The sequence below is a fragment of the Procambarus clarkii genome, chromosome 70, assembly GCF_040958095.1.
Source record: "Procambarus clarkii isolate CNS0578487 chromosome 70, FALCON_Pclarkii_2.0, whole genome shotgun sequence".
NCBI lineage: Eukaryota > Metazoa > Arthropoda > Malacostraca > Decapoda > Cambaridae > Procambarus > Procambarus clarkii.
Window position 1 is genome coordinate 26,208,846 of NC_091219.1, and position 18,199 is coordinate 26,227,044.

The window sequence follows — 18,199 nt, forward strand, 5'->3', positions numbered from 1 at the left end:
GTATAGTTTATACAACTGCTGTCCTAGTGTATATAGCTTATACACCTGTCCTAGTGTGCAGATTATGCATCTGCTCTTGTGTATAATTTATACACTTGCTGTTCCAGTGTATATACTGTACTTACAAACCACAAAAACAAAAATACATTTTTGATTTATTGATTCAAAAGTGATTTATTAAGCTATTGATTTATTACGGACTGTATTACTTTATTAGTAGGACTCGGCTACTGAAGTGGTCAATAAAACTCTTGAGAACGAATCATGTTTATTTTCATAACAGCGAATAACAATGTATTAAATTATTAGAATTTGCATTTAGTAAGAAATATTATAATTACATAATTTAATGACGAAAATTAAATAACAGTCAAACGAAAATATAAAAACTAGGAAACTGTAATAAGATTTCAAGTAAAATATTAAAATTTGTACAATTGTTAATATAATATTTTACTGTGAATTATTTATAAAAAAAATTATGTTATATAACTGTTGTCCTAGTTTATAATTTATAAATGTGATATAAAAAGGGAGTGGGTTCTCATATCTAGAGGGAAGGTAAGGGGGTATATATATATATATATATATATATATATATATATATATATATATATATATATATATATATATATATATATATATATATATATATGAATCTAACAGAACGACAATGGAATGTGTTACTCTATCAGATCTTGTATATTATTATTATTAATTGTATACACAACACTTAAAAAAAAAACTAATATAGCATCAAGGAGAGAAAGTCGGTCCGCCACCCGATCCTTCTCTTTCTGTTAATAAACCGTCTTTGGAGTAATACCGAGTGCTGGAGTCCTCAGAATACTCTGTAGTTAAGTCCTCGTCATCAGTTACATCTGGTGTAGTTGTCATCATATCTGTGGTGTGTTCCATGGTGTCTATGTCCAGTGTTGATGAGAGCTCTTGACTGTCATCTGTTTTGCCGGGATCCTCAATGGTGGGTTTGGATTCCTCGTGTTGGACGTCGGCCATGATGATGAAGCGACCGTGCGTGCGTCTCCGCACCCCGTCACTATCACTCATCTTGAACATGTTTCTGGATGATGACGTATATCCGGAATAATCGAAGAGTAATCTAAAAAAAATGACAATATAATCATTAGAACGTGATACTATAGCAATGGGAAAATATTGAACCTCTAAGGGATCGAACCCGTTTGAGGAGTCTTTAGGCAAAGGGGTTATAAACGGAAATACGTATCTTTACGAGTTTATACCTCCTTTAGGTGTAAACAGTTGCTCACCCTGTATAATTCCATGAGTATTGTTAAATAAATTTTTAAGTACTTAATTGAAAAGATATACTGCTAAAAACCCTAGCCTAGCCTCCTAAGTTTGTCTATTGTAGGATATGAATGCGTCTTCCTGCGCGCGGGTGTCGTATCCGTCCCCGCATGATAGGCAAGTAACTGATCTAGCTGCATGATAAGCAAGTAACTGATCTAGCTGCATGATAAGCAAGTAACTGATCTAGCTAGCTGCATGATAGGCAAGTAACTGATCTAGCTGCATGATAGGCAAGTAACTGATCTAGCTGCATGATAAGCAAGTAACTGATCTAGCTGCATGATAAGCAAGTAACTGATCTAGCTAGCTGCATGATAGGCAAGTAACTGATCTAGCTGCATGATAGGCAAGTAACTGATCTAGCTGCATGATAGGCAAGTAACTGATCTAGCCGCATGATAAGCAAGTAACTGATCTAGCTAGCTGCATGATAGGCAAGTAACTGATCTAGCCGCATGATAAGCAAGTAACTGATCTAGCTAGCTGCATGATAGGCAAGTAACTGATCTAGCCGCATGATAAGCAAGTAACTGATCTAGCTAGCTGCATGATAGGCAAGTAACTGATCTAGCTAGCTGCATGATAGGCAAGTAACTGATCTAGCTAGCTGCATGATAGGCAAGTAACTGATCTAGCTGCATGATAGGCAAGTAACTGATCTAGCCGCATGATAAGCAAGTAACTGATCTAGCTAGCTGCATGATAGGCAAGTAACTGATCTAGCCGCATGATAAGCAAGTAACTGATCTAGCCGCATGATAAGCAAGTAACTGATCTAGCCGCATGATAAGCAAGTAACTGATCTAGCCGCATGATAGGCAAGTAACTGATCTAGCCGCATGATAGGCAAGTAACTGATCTAGCCGCATGATAAGTAAGTAACTGATCTAGCTTTATGATAAGCAAGTAACTGCTCTAGCTAGCTGCATGATAGGCAAGTAACTGATCTAGCTGCATGATAGGCAAGTAACTGATCTAGCTTTATGATAAGCAAGTAACTGCTCTAGCTGCATGATAGGCAAGTAACTGACCTAGCTGCATGATAAGCAAGTAACTGATCTAGCTGTATGATAAGCAAGTAACTGATCTAGCTAGCTGCATGATAGGCAAGTAACTGATCTAGCCGCATGATAAGCAAGTAACTGATCTAGCCGCATGATAAGCAAGTAACTGATCTAGCTGTATGATAGGCAAGTAACTGATCTAGCCGCATGATAGGCAAGTAACTGACCTAGCTGCATGATGGGCAAGTAACTCAAGCGGTTAATAAGGCTTAATTTGGTGCACAGGAGTATTGAATATCAAGCTTTAGAAGGATGATCTTTATATAAAGCACTGCTTTGTTTACTATCAATTCAGAGTTTACTGTACTGAAGTTGTGAAGAGAGTTAGAGTTTTGGTCTTAAGCTGTATGACTGAACACAGCCTAAACGTAAGGGTTGTTACAGGAAGAATTAATTCGTCTGAGGCATATTAGACATGGGATCACTTGTTTCCAGAGGGTAGACTTAACAAATATATATGCGAGTTTGATTGGGTTTATATAGAAACTGCCTCGTATGAGCCAATAGGCCTTCTGCAGTCCTCTTTATTCTTATGAGACGTTAGGCTCACGTGTGGGATATTTTTTTATGAGTATAGACACTATAGAAAACAGGAAAGAGCGTACACTGTAGCCAAAGGGGGGGGGGTAGGAACACTCCCAGGGGAATCGGGAGACTAGGCTGTTTGTTGTGGTTGGCAGAATGTGATGAACGGAGTGAGTGAGTGATGAAGAGGGTGAGTGAGTGAGTGTCGTACCATTATCAAGCAGACACCATGCACTTCATGCCATGCACCAATCGTCCGTATTCAGCCTTACGACTGCAGCGCCTCCAGTAACTGATGAGGAGGGTTGCGTTCATCCATCAGAGGGGCGCTTTCAGATTCGGTGCTTGCGGTAGAGGTGGCAGTGGAGACAGTAGAGGTGGTGGTGGTGGTGGTAGGAGGCGGTGGTGTGGTGGTCGGAGCTGAGGTGGTCGTAGAAGAAGCAGTGGTAGTGTCTTCAGTTGTGGTGTCGGGGAAGGTGGTGAAGTCCGTAGTGGTGGTGGTGGTGGTGGTAGGTGGGGCCGGAGTGGACTTAAGGCCGTCGATCTCATCCTCCAAGTCCCGTATCTTGGCCTTGACTAAGGGAGGACAATTAATAATAAATAAATTTAATGTATTGTAAATTATACTTGACAGATTATAGATTCCCCACAATTATAGGTGAGTCCTCAAGCTTGCCCACACACACACCATCAGCTTAGCTCTTAATCTGTAACTACACAATTAATCAATCAATCAATGTTTAATCATAAAGAATATGTGTACAAAGAACGTATAAAATGTTCAGGGGGAATTGACAAAGTGGAAATATATGAAATGTTCACAAGTAATATTAACAGAACGAGGGGGCATGGGTGGAAGCTGGAAACTCAGATGAGTCACAGAAATGTTAGGAAGTTTTCTTTTAGCGTGAGAGTAGTAGAAAAATGGAATGCACTTTAGGAGCAGGTTGTGGAAGCAAACTCTATTCATAATTTTAAAACTAGATATGATAGGGAAAGGGGACCGGAGTCATTGCTGTAAACAACCGATGGCTAGAAAGGCGGGATCCAAGAGTCAATGCTCGATCCTGCAGGCACAAACAAGTGAGTACGCACACCCACACACACAGGTCTGAGCGGACACCGTAGGGAATCTTAGTCCAAAGGGCCCGGGTTCGATTCCCAACCGAGGCAGAAACAAATAGGCAGTTTCTTTTACATGATGCCCCTGTTCACTTAGCAATAAATGGGTACCTGAGAGTTAAACAGCTGCTACGGGCTGCTTCCTGGTGATGTGTGTGTATGTGAGAGCTCTCTCTCACAAATTTGAACAGAACAAATTTGGTCGGGAGCGTTGAGTACGTTAGGCTACTGACGGTTAGAAAGGCGGGATCCAAGAGTTACACCAACTCGATCGTGCAGCCACACACAAAATACACACTCGAGGCCCCGCAACTCACAGGTTAAGTCCATGACGACGACGGCGACGATGAAGCAGGTGAGGGCGAAGACGAGGAACCCGATGACGCGGAGGAGAATCTTCTCATCCCTGGAGCGGTGACGCCACGCCATCTTCACTTTCTCTCGACTGTCACCAAGGCAATTGGAAATCAAATTAAGTTGACTGAGAAATACACACAAAGGGATGAGGCAGCCTCATATGCTTCTTCTCACCGTGTTCGTATATACACACACATCATAAACAAGCGACTTAAAAACTTATTAACTCAAGGGAAGCTACGCACTAGGGGACACACGTGGAAATTGAGTGCCCAAATGAGCCTTAATTCTGATTGATTAACATATATACATTTTTTTCCTATTACACAGGCACTATTATACGAAAGGTAAACACGGATACTTTTATAACTAAGTACAAATACATAGACATACATAATAATAGTAAAGAGGCTATAAGGAGACATTCAGACAAATCCACAAAAGTTTCCAATCTTGGTACATATCTATATCCAGAATATCACCAATGTTTACATTGTGACACTTCCAGGCAATTTGTTCAGGAAAAGTTCTTATACCAGTATTTCTCTTGACATTAATCAACGATCAATCAAGAACATTATGAGTGATGGTGTGGGACGCCAACATAACATATACATAACTTACATAATACCTGTACCCAAAGTCTCAGTCGTATGTGTACACAGTTACTCCAACAATTTTTCCTCTTTTCCGTAAGTGTTTTTGTTTTTGACTCACATACAGTACGCGTTTCACTGTTTGACATTTATCATACATTATACCCCACTTGTGTGCGTGTGTATATATGTGTGTGTGTGTGTGTGTGTGTGTGTACTCACCTATATGTACTCACCTATATGTGCTTGCAGGATCGAGCATTGACTCTTGGATCCCGCCTTTCTAGCTATCGGTTGTTTACAGCAATGACTCCTGTCCCATTTCCCTATCATACCTAGTTTTAAAAGTATGAATAGTATTTGCTTCCACAACCTGTTCCCCAAGTGCATTCCATTTTTCTACTACTCTCACGCTAAAAGAAAACTTCCTAACATCTCTGTGACTCATCTGAGTTTCCAGTTTCCACCCATGTCCCCTCGTTCTGTTATTATTACGTGTGAACATTTGATCTATTTCCACTTTGTCAATTCCCCTGAGTATTTTATATGTCCCTATCATATCTCCTCTCTCCCTTCTTTTCTCTAGTGTCGTAAGGTTCAGTTCCTTCAGCCGCTCTTCATATCCCATCCCTCGTAGCTCTGGGACAAGTTCTGTGTGTGTGTGTGTGTGTGTGTGTGTGTGTGTGTGTGTGTGTGTGTGTGTGTGTGTGTGTGTGTGTGTGTGTGTGTGTGTGTGTGTGTGTGTGAGCGTGTGTGTGTGTGTGTGTGTGTGTGTGTGTGTGTGTGTGTGTGTGTGTGTGTGTGTGTGTGTGTGTGTGTGTGTGTGTGTGTGTGTGTGTGTGAGCGTGTGTGTGTGTGTTTTCCTGCACGGATAATTAATGCCGTACATGACAACGCCCTTCCGGGCAGTCTCTGAGCGGACAATGCTTTACCGCAGCCTGTACACCAATGAGGAAATAACGACTATACACGGCACAACATATGTACACTAATACACATGGCACTCTCTTCATAATGCCTTATAAAGTTTAGTTTACGTAAAGCATAAGAGCTTTACTACCCAGGTCGTACTGTACATACGAGCAGCATGAGAACGAAGGCATTAGGCTATTCTGGTCGAGTTTGAACTGAAATGTGGTCATCAGTCTCACGTTTCTAAGGTGTAGGTGTAGTGGTCAATCTAACGTCTTTAAGGTGTAGGTGTAGTGGTCAATCTAACGTCTTTAAGGTGTAGGTGTAGTGGTCAATCTAACGTCTTTAAGGTGTAGGTGTAGTGGTCAGTTTCACGTCTCTAAGGTGTGATGGGTTAGGTTACATTAGGCTAGGTTACACGCAGTAGGAAATGTTTAGTTTTGAGACTTCTTCTAAAGCCCAGACCTGCGCAGGGCGCCACATGCACATGGGGAACCATCCGATGTTAGTGATGTTTATTAGTAAAGTATCGTCCGCAATCAACTGCAATTGACGGAGGAGTGGGGGGAGGGGCATGGGGGGGGGATGGGGTCTGTGATTGACACAGGGTCCGCTCTCTGTGTTGCCATCAAGTCATCGGCACTAGCACATTTTTGTTCAAAGGACGTAAGCAATCATCAAAAGAAGGCACCAAGGCGGACTTTTGTTTAAAGTTTGCATCAAATAATGAACCGATTGTATAAACAGGGATTTGTAAGTTATCCGTGTTTTTTGACTCATAAAGTTGTTCAAATTGACGTTGTATTCTATTCACCCATTGGGTGATCGTAAAGCATTTCAGTAGCCCTCATGCTTGTCTAATTGCTCAAATGGGGGGTAATAGACGTTAATTAAGTTCTATCAAACGCTGACGTAATTCATTATACACTCATTAACTCATTCATTATATGATTATCAACGTTTAAACTTGAAAAATGTGAACAGAATTATCCAAATTCGAGAATTTGAGGATAATTTAATACCAAGATAATTCTGTTGTCGGGGACAGGACGCCTGTATACTTACTGAAGGCTTGGCGAGGTAGGCCAGCTATACTGACCTTTCCTCCCCTCGGGATGCGACCCACAATAGTTTGGCCTAACTCCCGGGTATATCTATTAACTGTTAGGTCAACTGAGGCATCGGGTGAAAGGATACGTGCCCAACCAATACCGTCCTGCCCGAGGATTGAACCAGGGTCCCTCGGTTGTGAGTCGAGGACGAAGATCTTCATGGAACCCAGAGATTATTTTGACTGGTGGATACCAAGAACTTTGTTGTGATATCACTGTGGGTTTTGAAGCGTTCCAGACGGTCTGATAGGCTGCGTTGAGGTGGTATGTGTTCGGATAGGCTACGTTCAGGTAGTATATACTCTGATAGGCTGCGTTCAAGTGGTATATGCTCTGATAGGCTGCGTTCAAGTGGTATATGCTCTGATAGGCTGCGTTCAGGTGGTATATGCTCTGATAGGCTGCGTTCAGGTTGTATATGCTCGGATAGGCTGCGTTCAGGTGGTATATGCTCTGATAGGCTGCGTTCAGGTGGTATATGCTCTGATAGGCTGCGTTCAGGTGGTATATGCTCTGATAGGCTACGTTCAGGTGGTATATACTCTGATAAGCTGCGTTCAGGTTGTATATGCTCGGATAGGCTGCGTTCAGGTGGTATATGCTCTGATAGGCTGCGTTCAGGTGGTATATGCTCTGATAGGCTGCGTTCAGGTGGTATATGCTCTGATAGGCTGCGTTCAGGTGGTATATGCTCTGATAGGCTGTGTTCAGGTGGATTTGCTGCGGTCAGCACTTGAGGTAGTTTATGCTCGGGAAGAAGCCTCGACCTATCCAACGTATACCTCGCCTCACGACCCTTGGTTCGAGGTGCTCCATTTGTCTTGCAAACGTCAACATTCAATCATTTTCGACCGCATTCTTCCCCCATCTGGGCCGTAAGTGGTGGTTCCGCATTGAAGCATAATCGCACACATTAAGACCGCATGCGTCCGCACGGAAGCACCCTCAGGCTGAGACTGCGGGAGGAAGAGGGGGGAGGTGTGGGTGTTATAGCTCTTGGACCCCGCCTTTCCAGCTGCCGGTTGTTTAGAGTAATCACTCCCAACCTTTCTATCATATCTGCTTGTTAAATTATACATGGGGTTGGCTAGTAATAATTAATTTTGTCGGTGACAGGCAGCCTCTTGGTATTTATATATGAGCATTTCCTCTTTCTCCATTCTATATCCCTAATTATTTTGTATATGTCTATCATGTCTCCTCTTTCTCTGGCTCGTATTTCCTTAACGATGAAATCCGGCTCTTTCAGCCTGTCTCTAAATAATAGGCCTAGATCTTCGAGAGTGGGCATTGTCTCTGCTCATTGTGGTGTAGTGATAGAGTAGCCTGTAGTTTGGGTTCTATTGTTAATACTGAGGTTAACAATTAGCAGGAGAACAGGTTAAGTTAGTATGACGAGTCGCACTTGGAAGGAGGATACGAGGACGAGGACCCGGACTAGGAGTGAGTGAAGCGACGATACCCTACCACTTGGGCAGCCCGTTCTCCAAACAAAGATCCAAAAGTGATTCCATGCACCCGCCAAACCCCCTGTTTATGAATGAAAAGCAGTTTACACACGACTCACAACTGCTGACGTTCGAACATATCCGGAACAAGTGCTTCACTGACGAATTTTGTTCGAATCACAACGCTGTAAATGCTTCACCCACGTACTACAAATACAAATAATCGCCAACAGAACCTAAACACCTAACCTATGCCTATATATACACAATATGCTAATATGTTATAATATTAATTTATAATTGAGAAAATTCCCGTTATGAATGAACAGCATGTTAAAATTTATGAATGCGTCTGTGGGGTTGACCGCTGGATGTAATGGACTTGAGTCGAGGACGGGTTGCACTTGGGTCATCGGGGGATCGAACGCCGACCAAGCAGAGCTCGAACGCCGACCCAGAGCAGCGCCGTAGCTCTGCCGAACAATCTAAGTTCACGGATTAGTTTGTTATTTGTTCACCCTCGGGACAGGTGTTGTGTTCAACTGCAACATGTATAACGTTCACCTCTTAGGTTATTTGTTCAGCTAGAGAGTCAACACACTTGAATGAGCTGTTCAATAATAAAGTAGGTACAGTGTTAATGGTGAACGTGTTCTAATGGTGAACGTGTTCTAATGGTGAACGTGTTCTAATGGCGAACGTGTTCTAATGGTGAACGTGTTCTAATGGTGAACGTGTTCTAATGGTGAACGTTGTTCTAATGGTAAACGTGTTCTAATAGTGAACATGTTCTAATGGCGAACGTGTTCTAATGGTGAACGTGTTCTAATGGTGAACATGTTCTAATGGTGAACATGTTCTAATGGTGAACATGTTCTAATGGTGAACGTGTTCTAATGCTGAACGTGTTCTAATGGTGAACGTTGTTCTAATGGTGAACGTGTTCTAATGGTGAACGTGTTCTAATGGTGAACGTGTTCTAATGATGAACATGTTCTAATGGTGAACGTGTTCTAATGCGTGCTTTTCACTGCCCAAAAACTGTTCACCAATAACAATGGAACAGGTGATGACCGACAAGGTAGGCCTATAATGTGTCACTTAAAAATTCCAGGTTCTAATATTTTTTTCAACGTGAACGATATTCAACCTACAGCACAAAGTGTTCACAGAAAAAAAAGTATTTGTTCACCTAGAGTGATGAACTTTCCTTCAGTGTTCACCACTTAGTACATTTCCTACGTGTGTACGAATCACATTGAACGGCACTTATTCACTTTTCCATTTAACTGGTTATTCATTTAGTCGTCTCGGTACAGTTATGGCTTCGCAGCTTGCAGAGTCGGTGCTCGATTCCCGATTGTCCCAGCGACTGGGCACCGTCCCTTCCAAGTAGCTACACAGTAATGAACACCGATGTGATTGAACATATGAATCGCACTCGAAGAAAGGACATTGGGGTGTAAAAGTTCCAAGTAGCACGGGCTATGGTGAGCCCGCAGTAGAGTAAAATGATGTTTAGGGAGAGAACTAACCCGCAACACCACGATTTGGAGCAAGGAGCTGCCTCCATGATGGCTGGGCTATGACTGGGGGGCTCCAGGCAGGCACTCCTTCTCTCCCTCCCTCCCTCCCTCCCTCTCTACCACCTTCTCTCACTCCCTCCACAACAGGTGGACGGTTAGTTCAATGTCGGCTGCCAATGGGGATAACGTCCACTTACACTAACATGAGAAGAAAGACCCGCTATCTCCCTCAGATTCTCCAACAATCTCTAATGCTTGCTGTGCCTAGCCTGTGTGGGGGCAAGCTGGTGGGGGAGGAGGCACCCAGGAGATGCCAGGACTAGGGGAAAGACACCCAGATGCTAGGACTAGGGAAGGCTCTCAGGAGACGGTAACAAGCACCACTTTGAAAGATGGTACAAGTTTTATAAGGTCAAGTGCCCTGAAGTTTTCGTCGACGTGGAGGGCCGGTCGGCCGAGCGGACAGCACGCGGGACTTGTGATCCTGTGGTCCTGGGTTCGATCCCAGGCGCCGGCGAGAAACAATGGGCAGAGTTTCTTTCACCCTATGCCCCTGTTACCTAGCAGTAAATTAGGTACCTGGGTGTTAGTCAGCTGTCACGGGCTGCTTCCTGGGGGTGGAGGCCTGGTCGAGGACCGGGCCGCGGGGACACTAAAGCCCCGAAATCATCTCAAGATAACCTCAAGAGACGTTTCCTTAGCTGACGTTTTATAGTGTATTATCACCTCCAACTGTGTATTTTAAGTCTGACCACCAGCGAATGCTTCTCCAATCACTTTGGGGCATAAGGTAATTAGGTCTATGTTTTGATTAGGTGGTAAGAAGACTACCGACCTCCTTATTAAAAACAGCCCGAAGCCGACGGAGAACTCTTTACAGTAGTCAAGCGTGGTATACATGTACTCCTGCCCCCATGAAGGATGTAACCTTCAAGCTAAGTACATAGGTATGACGTCGACCAAGCTGACGAGGCGTTCGACCTGTCATCTTCAATCAGGTGCTCCCCCCCCCCCCAGGAATCACATGAGACAAGCCCATGACATCACCCTAACAAGAGAAATGTTGAATCCAAACACTTGTATATAATAGATAAAACCCAAGAATTAAGAAGATTACAAATTCTTGAAGCCATTCGTATAAAAATAGAACAACCTGGCATGAATACCCAAATTACGGAACTATTCACTCTACCCACCATGAGAGTAAGAATACGAGCAGAGCGTGAAGATGCCCAACATAGAAGACACTGCCCAACATGCTACGCTCACTATTTATTTATGCATATACAAGAATGTACATAAGGAATGTGAGGATACAATTATGGTAATTACAGTCTTGTAAAGCCACTAGCACGCGCAGCGTTTCGGGCAGAACTACATAAGAACATTAACATAAGAACATTAACGTACACTACACCTGATTATTCTTTGTACCCTTTTTTCGCTTTATTCTTTACCCCTTTACGTCTCATTCTTCATCTATTTATATTTATATGTATATGTCTCCCTCAACGGTATAAATCAAATAAGCCCAGTTATAACCCCACTCCTGTGCCAGGTAAGTCCACTACGGGCTCACCATAGCCCGTGCTACTAGCCCCGCTCCTGTGCCAGGTAAGTTACGGGCTCACCATAGCCCGTGCTACTTGCCCAGCTCCTGTGCCAGGTAAGTCCACTACGGGCTCACCATAGCCCGTGCTACTTGTAACCTTTTGTTCCCAGTAGCTGATTCTAAAAACAACAACAACAACAACGTACAGTCCCATCACTTGAGAATGAACCATATAGGTTCGAAACGTTGTGCACATTTATAATAAAGTGTAACACATTCTACAGCTATTTATTCTTTTAGTTTACCTAGAACAAAGATGACATTTGGAGAGATCCTCTTCCACTTAAACCAAGATTCAAGAGTACTAATGAGAAAGATCGAAGCCCTTAACTAGAAATACTTATTGAAACATGACTAAATAAAAATACCCCCCCCAGGTCGAATTATTGCCCCCCCCCACTCCCCCCCTCCAGGATGCACCCCCACAACAGTTGACTGAGTACCTATTTACTGCTGGGTGAACAGAGGAAGTAGGGTGAATAGTCCCGTTGGAGAACGGCCTGAATCCCCATTGCAGCATCCCTACAATGGGATCTGCATTAGGGATTCCTCCTTAACCACCACCCCCCACGCCCTCCCTAACCCCCCCCCCCTCCCCTCCCTCTGTAAGACTTGCATGCACGATATGACCTCCCAATTGCAGCCATTCTCGCCCCCCGTTCGCTACATTCGACCCTAAGGACTCACAACATAAGGACTAAACTTCCCCGGGGAAAATTTTGCTTGCCTCCAGCAGGCAATAACCTACATCATTTTTGTTATCACAGTATAATGTTTTAAAGCATGTACAGTTTGCAAGTACTGCGCAGGAGCTCTTAAGATGAACAAGATCCGCCATTTGCGTGTCCTTCCCAGCAATGGGTGAGGATTCTTAAATATTAAGGTGATAGAGTCGTCATTTCTCTCTTGTGTTTGTTGACATAAAAATGACAAAAAAATGTGGATAAACATATTAGTGCTCTTTACCGGCCTGTGTTTATGTTGGCATAAACGTACATATCTTTGTTGTTAAGCGTCGCCAAAATACCAACAAGGCATGCCAAATAGAAATGGAAATAGAAATTTGGGGGGTAGAAATAGCCTAAGCTACTCTATCCCTTTGAGATGTATTTATTGCTTATCTCAATAAACATACTTGAATGCCAAATAGGCAACATAAAAGAGCAGGAGGTAATGGAGCACAATAAAGAGGGAATAAACACCAGAGCTATGGAAGAAGGCAAGGCATATAAGCGCCAGAAGAGTGGGGGGGGGGGGGGGACGATAAAGAGATGTAACTGATGCTCCGTCCAAGGTCACGAAACAAAAGCAGCTCGATCCTGAGTCATGCTAGAGGAAAGGCGCCACGGAAGGGCCAAAAGTGACCAGGATAAACAAACGGGTTGGAAGAGAACCAACAGAAAATGACAAGGAAGTCTGTGAGGGGCTCAATGAGAGGCTATATACCGGAAGGTGTTCACGACTGAGCCCAAATTGTTACACTTGGTCCAGCTTACCAGTCCGGTCTGTGAACCGAAATGGCACACAGAATCCAGCCTCTTCATTTGCCACTCATTTAGCCAGAAATGTACAAACCCACCTAACCAATCGAGGCCGAATCATAGAAAACTGTGTTTTTTAATAATCCGCCGCATTTTTAGCGGTAACTATGGAATTACTATCTGCTCCATGCAGGGGGCAAAACTTTCTGAAAGCGTCTGATATATTGGTACAATATTTTACCATTTTGTACGGAGAAAGAGAACAACATGCCTGAAAGCACTCTTAAACAAATGACGGGGCGGCGCTGCATGCCAACAAAATTGGCTTGCGTGCCATATTTGGCACGCGTGCCATAGGTTCACCGCCCTTGACCATCTCCCCCTCTTCTCCGCCAACAACCATCAACACTGACGGACTGTAAACAGCGCCAGTGTAAGGGCGTCATTTGTCGGGCATTAATTTGCAGAACTTTAATGAAGGATTTTCTCTGCTTTCATCTTGTAGTTCTTCCTTCATCTTACCCTGTACGTTTATACGTGTTTTCATTCATTTCTTCATGTTGTAATCATGTGTTCGTCCGTCCCCTGAACTCAGTCATGTTAAGTGTTCCACATGTCACGTGTTCCACATGTCACGTGCTCAACATGTCACGTGCCCAACATGACATGTGGGGCACTATTGTTGTGTTCCAACTAGCTCATTCATCAAGTCCATTTCATTCATGTCATTATCCAATCACCACGTGACGGGAACTCCCCCCCCCCCTTGACAACACCTTCATTGACTGTTGTGGGGTTACGTCACTATATATGGGGCAGTTGTGGGCACATATGTAACCTCCCCCTCTCTCCCCCTTCCCCCTCACTGACGCCCCCCTCTCTCTCCCCTCTCTGTTACCACTCTTTATCATTCTCTAAGCATTTATGTCCTCTTTTAGCACCACGCTTTTTCCCTTCTCAGTACCTCTTTTCTCCGCCTCTTAACACCCTTCCCCTCTCTCTCTCCCCCCTCTCTTACCCCCCCCCCTCCGCTCTCTCCCCTTCCCCCCCCCCTCTCTTACCCCCCCCCTCCGCTCTCTCCCCTTCCCCCCCCCTCCATCAACAACAGTGCCCAACCCCTCTAATTTCACCTATTAACGTCACTCTCAACTCCCCCCCCTCTCCCCTTGTAATGGGCGTGCCGACAAGAGTGCCACAAGTGATGCCGCCCACACGGCTACACGCCACCCATAATATTTCGGGGCTTAGCGTCCCCGCGGCCCGGTCCTCGACCAGGCCTCCTTTTTCATCCGCCCCAGGAAGCAGCCCGTAACAGCCTGTCTAACTCCCAGGTATCTATTTACTGCTAGGTGAACAGGGGGCATCAGGGTGAAATAAACTCTCCGCATTTGTTTCCGCTTCCGCCGGGGATCGAACCCGGAATCTTTGGACTTACGAATGCCAGAGCGCTGTCCACTCAGCCGTCAGGACCCCCCCTCCCCCCCAACGCCTTCAGTCGTCACTCAAGGCGTTGCTCAATAGCAACATGTGAAAACAGCTCGGCAGTTCCGTAGTTTGTCATATAAGGTCCGTGTTCAGTGATTGGCCTGTCCTTATCTCTTTATCACCGCTGATTACCGGTTCTGTGTCAGTCGTTGGACATGTGCTGAATATGTGTCATTTTCCCTTAGTCACGTGTGTCATATGTAGCTGTATTGTGCCTAGTCTGGTGTGTTCACTCTGGCTAGCCATGTGTGTGTGTTGTGTGTTCAGTCTGCTAACTCATTTATCACCTATCATTTAATTCTTTATAATTATTTTCCATTAGCCCTCAAAAGGAAGAACAAGATAGTACTAAAAGTACATATTATTTATGCACAAAGTGTACACAATACAGTATGTAACTTACTAATTATAAAAACTGAGATCTGTAAACAAGAAATACAAATTAAATCAATAAAAGTCACCGAGCCATTGTCAGATAATTATTGGTATTAAACAAAAATATTTGTAAGAACTCGATGGTTGCATAATAAGGATATTAAATAAAAACTTTTTTACTCTACCCTAGACTTCTGCTGTAACATGGAGGGTTGCTAACGTAGTTCCAATTGTTGTAAAATATTGTTAAATTTGTTATATATATACAATAGGGGGTATTGAGACCATGCAGAGAGCCTTTGAGAATAAATAAAATGCACATGACCTTATTAATCTAGAATAAGCATATGGCATAGTTAATTATGCAGGTCTAAGGAGAGTAGAAAGCATGTACGAAGTTGGCAGAGAGCAAACCGTCCTTCATAATAGTACGTCGCATTTTTGACGTATACTCTAAGGCCAAAAATCGTCGTACTAGAAAATGAGAACGGCTCGGGAAACTGACATACTGTCCCGTTTTCTGTTTTGGGTCCTCTGGTGGGTTAGGATAAATAATACTTTAATACGACAGTTTTTTGACGTTCGGGAACCTTAGGAGGACAGGCTTATTGAATAGGGTCAGGTGTTGTCACCTTACTGCATAGGCCTATTGCGGGCAAATGGAATATGCCCAATTTGATTCAATACTGGAAGAACTATACAGAAGCAATGGTAAGGCATTACTATATATATATATCAGTAATAGTAAATGATATCTTATTGATAACAGTAGTTAGGTCAAGGACCAGCTATCACACTCAAGCGCCCTCATTATAGCAACCATGTTACAGCGATTACAGTGGCCTCAATACAGCAACCACAATACATCAACCACAATACATCAACCAAACTACAACAATTACACTCCTACAGCAACACTACAGCGATCTCACTACAGCCAGAGGGAGACCAGATATACATCACCCTATATCTAGGAAAGCAGGATAGAAGCACTAATATACTCGATGGGGTTACTCCTAGCGAAATAGAGGTAGTAAGGTCCCCCCAAACGAGACCGAGGAAACGAGACCTTCTCTAGCAAGACCGAGGAAGAGAGGCAGATAGAGACCACTGCTGGAAGCGAGGACGGACGCCCAAAAGCTTACCTTCAGCACTTACTAGCAGGTGCCAAAGATCCCAAATACGCAGATCCAAAGGCACATATGGCACTGCTGCTCCGGTTCCTGCTGCGCCTGTTCCTGCTGCTCCCGTTCCCGCTGCTCCCGTTCCTGCTGCTCCTGCTCCCGCTGCTCCCGTTCCCGCTACTACTGCTACTGGCGGTGGTGGGGCGGCTGCTGCTACACCTGTAACGGCCCACTTAGACATGACCCGTACTGAGACGCGAACTTGTCAAGCTGATTAGGGAGAGGGCGGACGATTGAGGGAGGGGGTGGGGGGTACGGGAGGGACGGGGAGGATGGCTGGCAGAAGGGGGACTCACTATGGAAGGGGGAGGGGGGAAGTAATCACATGTTTCTGGTGCTGATAAGAGGCAAAGGGGGGGGGGGAGGGTGGTATGCGGTATGCGCGAAGAGGCATGGAAAGAGGGCAAGAAATGGAAAGGAATTGTGGGAAAGTCTGTGGGAAGGAGGAGGATTGGGTTGAAGAGAAACAGGAATGGGGCTAGGAGATGGGAAGGGGAAAGGGGTGGGTTAGGGGAGGGGATGAGAGACAGTGGGATAGCACACGGGAGGGGGGAGGACAAGAGAGGACAGGTGGAACAGGTGAGGCCTGGTAGGGAGGGGTAGGCACTAATGAAAGATAGTGTTATCGCGCGAGTGGGCGTTCAACTATTGTTTTCATGTGCACGTTTTTTATGAGTGAAAGTGGGTGACTGAAGAATATTATTAGTATCAGGTTAACGCCGTTTGTTGTCAAAATACACACTCACACACACACACACACACACACACACACACACACACACACACACACACACACACACAGTAAGTCATGTAAGTAAGTAAGGAAGAGTCATGGTCAGTGTGTGGTTTTTTTGACAATGTCGTAGCTCAGTCGATTAAGGCAGCGTCTGGGATGATCTCGGACGTAGGTTCGAATCCTCGTCACGGCCCTTGTGGGTTTGAGCCTCTACTTTTTTTGAAGGTGGTGGAGGCCAAGACCGTCAGTAGTTTCAAAGAGTTATATGACAAAGAGTGCTGGGAAGACGGGACACCACGAGCGTAGCTCTCATCCTGTAACTACACTTAGGTAATTACACTTAGGTAATTACAGTACCCAAATGAGCCACAGCGACGTTAGAAAGAACTTTTTCAGTGTCAGAGTAGTTAACAGGTGGAATGCATTAGGCAGTGATGTGGTGGAGGCTGACTCCATACACAGTTTTAAATGTAGATATGATAGAGCCCAATAGGCTCAGGAACCTGTACACCAGTTGATTGACAGTTGAGAGGCGGGACCAAGAGCCAAAGCTCAACCCCCGCAAGCACAATTAGGTGAGTACACACACACACATATATACCAGTTAATTGACAGTTGAGAGGCGGGACCAAAGAGCCAAAACTCAACCCCCGTAAGCACAAATAGGTGAGTACACACACACACGGATTTCTTCCTATAAACAAACTTGGGTCAATAAAGTGCCACACTTCTCATGTCTTAATAAGTGGTAAACCCCACATGGAGACCAGAACAAGTAAACCTAACAGCTGAACCACTGTATCAGGACGCGCACAAGGTGGGGTGGGGCGGCTTGCTTATCTTATCAGGATCAGTGCCACGCTGTGTCCCCGAGAGATAGGACAAGTTATGGCACGGGTGCCGGTGGGTGTCAGCTGCAGGATTGGCAGGTGTTGGGGGTAACGAGGCTGCCAACGGAGGATGGGAGGGATAGGCCAAGCCTAGCGAGCGTGAGCGGTAGCCTAGCCTAACGAATAGTTATTACAAATTAATTCCGAATAACAAATACCGTTTTTGAACTCCTGTCGCCTACGTGACGCCATGTATTCACTGGTCTGTCTCTCTTGACAATGTTGTCATACTGTTCACATTTGCCTGTCATGACGTCTGTCTTTCTCAGCCGTGGCACGTCCTTCCTTCCGTCTCTCACTCACGGTCCTTGACTCTTCTCAGTAAAGCTGAAATATCAAGCAGAACTAACAAGTACCTTAATGTTTACAATGATCCGTTCCCAGGCCGGAGCTCAGCCTGCTCAGGTGAGCTGTCTGCCCTTGCCATCTCTCCCAGGTACAG

General features: G+C 44.5%; 1 protein-coding gene across 3 annotated transcripts; it reads right to left on the minus strand.

The window, feature by feature from the left end:
* Window positions 1-256: 256 nt before the first annotated feature.
* Window positions 257-16,325, minus strand: LOC123744870 (integumentary mucin A.1). 3 transcript variants are annotated; one of them, XM_069311710.1, is made up of 4 exons: window positions 16,106-16,325; window positions 4,361-4,488; window positions 3,194-3,497; window positions 257-1,120 (listed from the first exon to the last, which is right to left on the minus strand). In XM_069311710.1, exons 1-4 carry the CDS (start codon window positions 16,147-16,149, stop codon window positions 757-759), a joined length of 840 nt encoding a protein of 279 aa, XP_069167811.1. In that variant the 5' UTR covers window positions 16,150-16,325; the 3' UTR covers window positions 257-756. The 3 variants fall into 3 exon arrangements, with proteins under 3 accessions (XP_069167811.1, XP_069167813.1, XP_069167812.1); XM_069311712.1 differs by having other exon boundaries at window positions 16,093-16,324; XM_069311711.1 differs by lacking the exon at window positions 16,106-16,325 and adding an exon at window positions 10,004-10,124.
* Between the last annotated feature and the right edge of the window lie 1,874 nt (window positions 16,326-18,199).

Excerpts from the sequence above, each read along its gene's own strand:
- LOC123744870 (XM_069311710.1), bottom strand. The coding sequence starts at position 16,149 with ATGTGCCTTTGGATCTGCGTATTTGGGATCTTTGGCACCTGCTA. Across the intron at positions 4,489-16,105 it reads GGGATCTTTGGCACCTGCTA|TCGAGAGAAAGTGAAGATGG; the intron begins GTAAGTGCTGAA and ends CCTTGGTGACAG. Across the intron at positions 3,498-4,360 it reads CGTCGTCATGGACTTAACCT|TCAAGGCCAAGATACGGGAC; the intron begins GTGAGTTGCGGG and ends GTCCTCCCTTAG.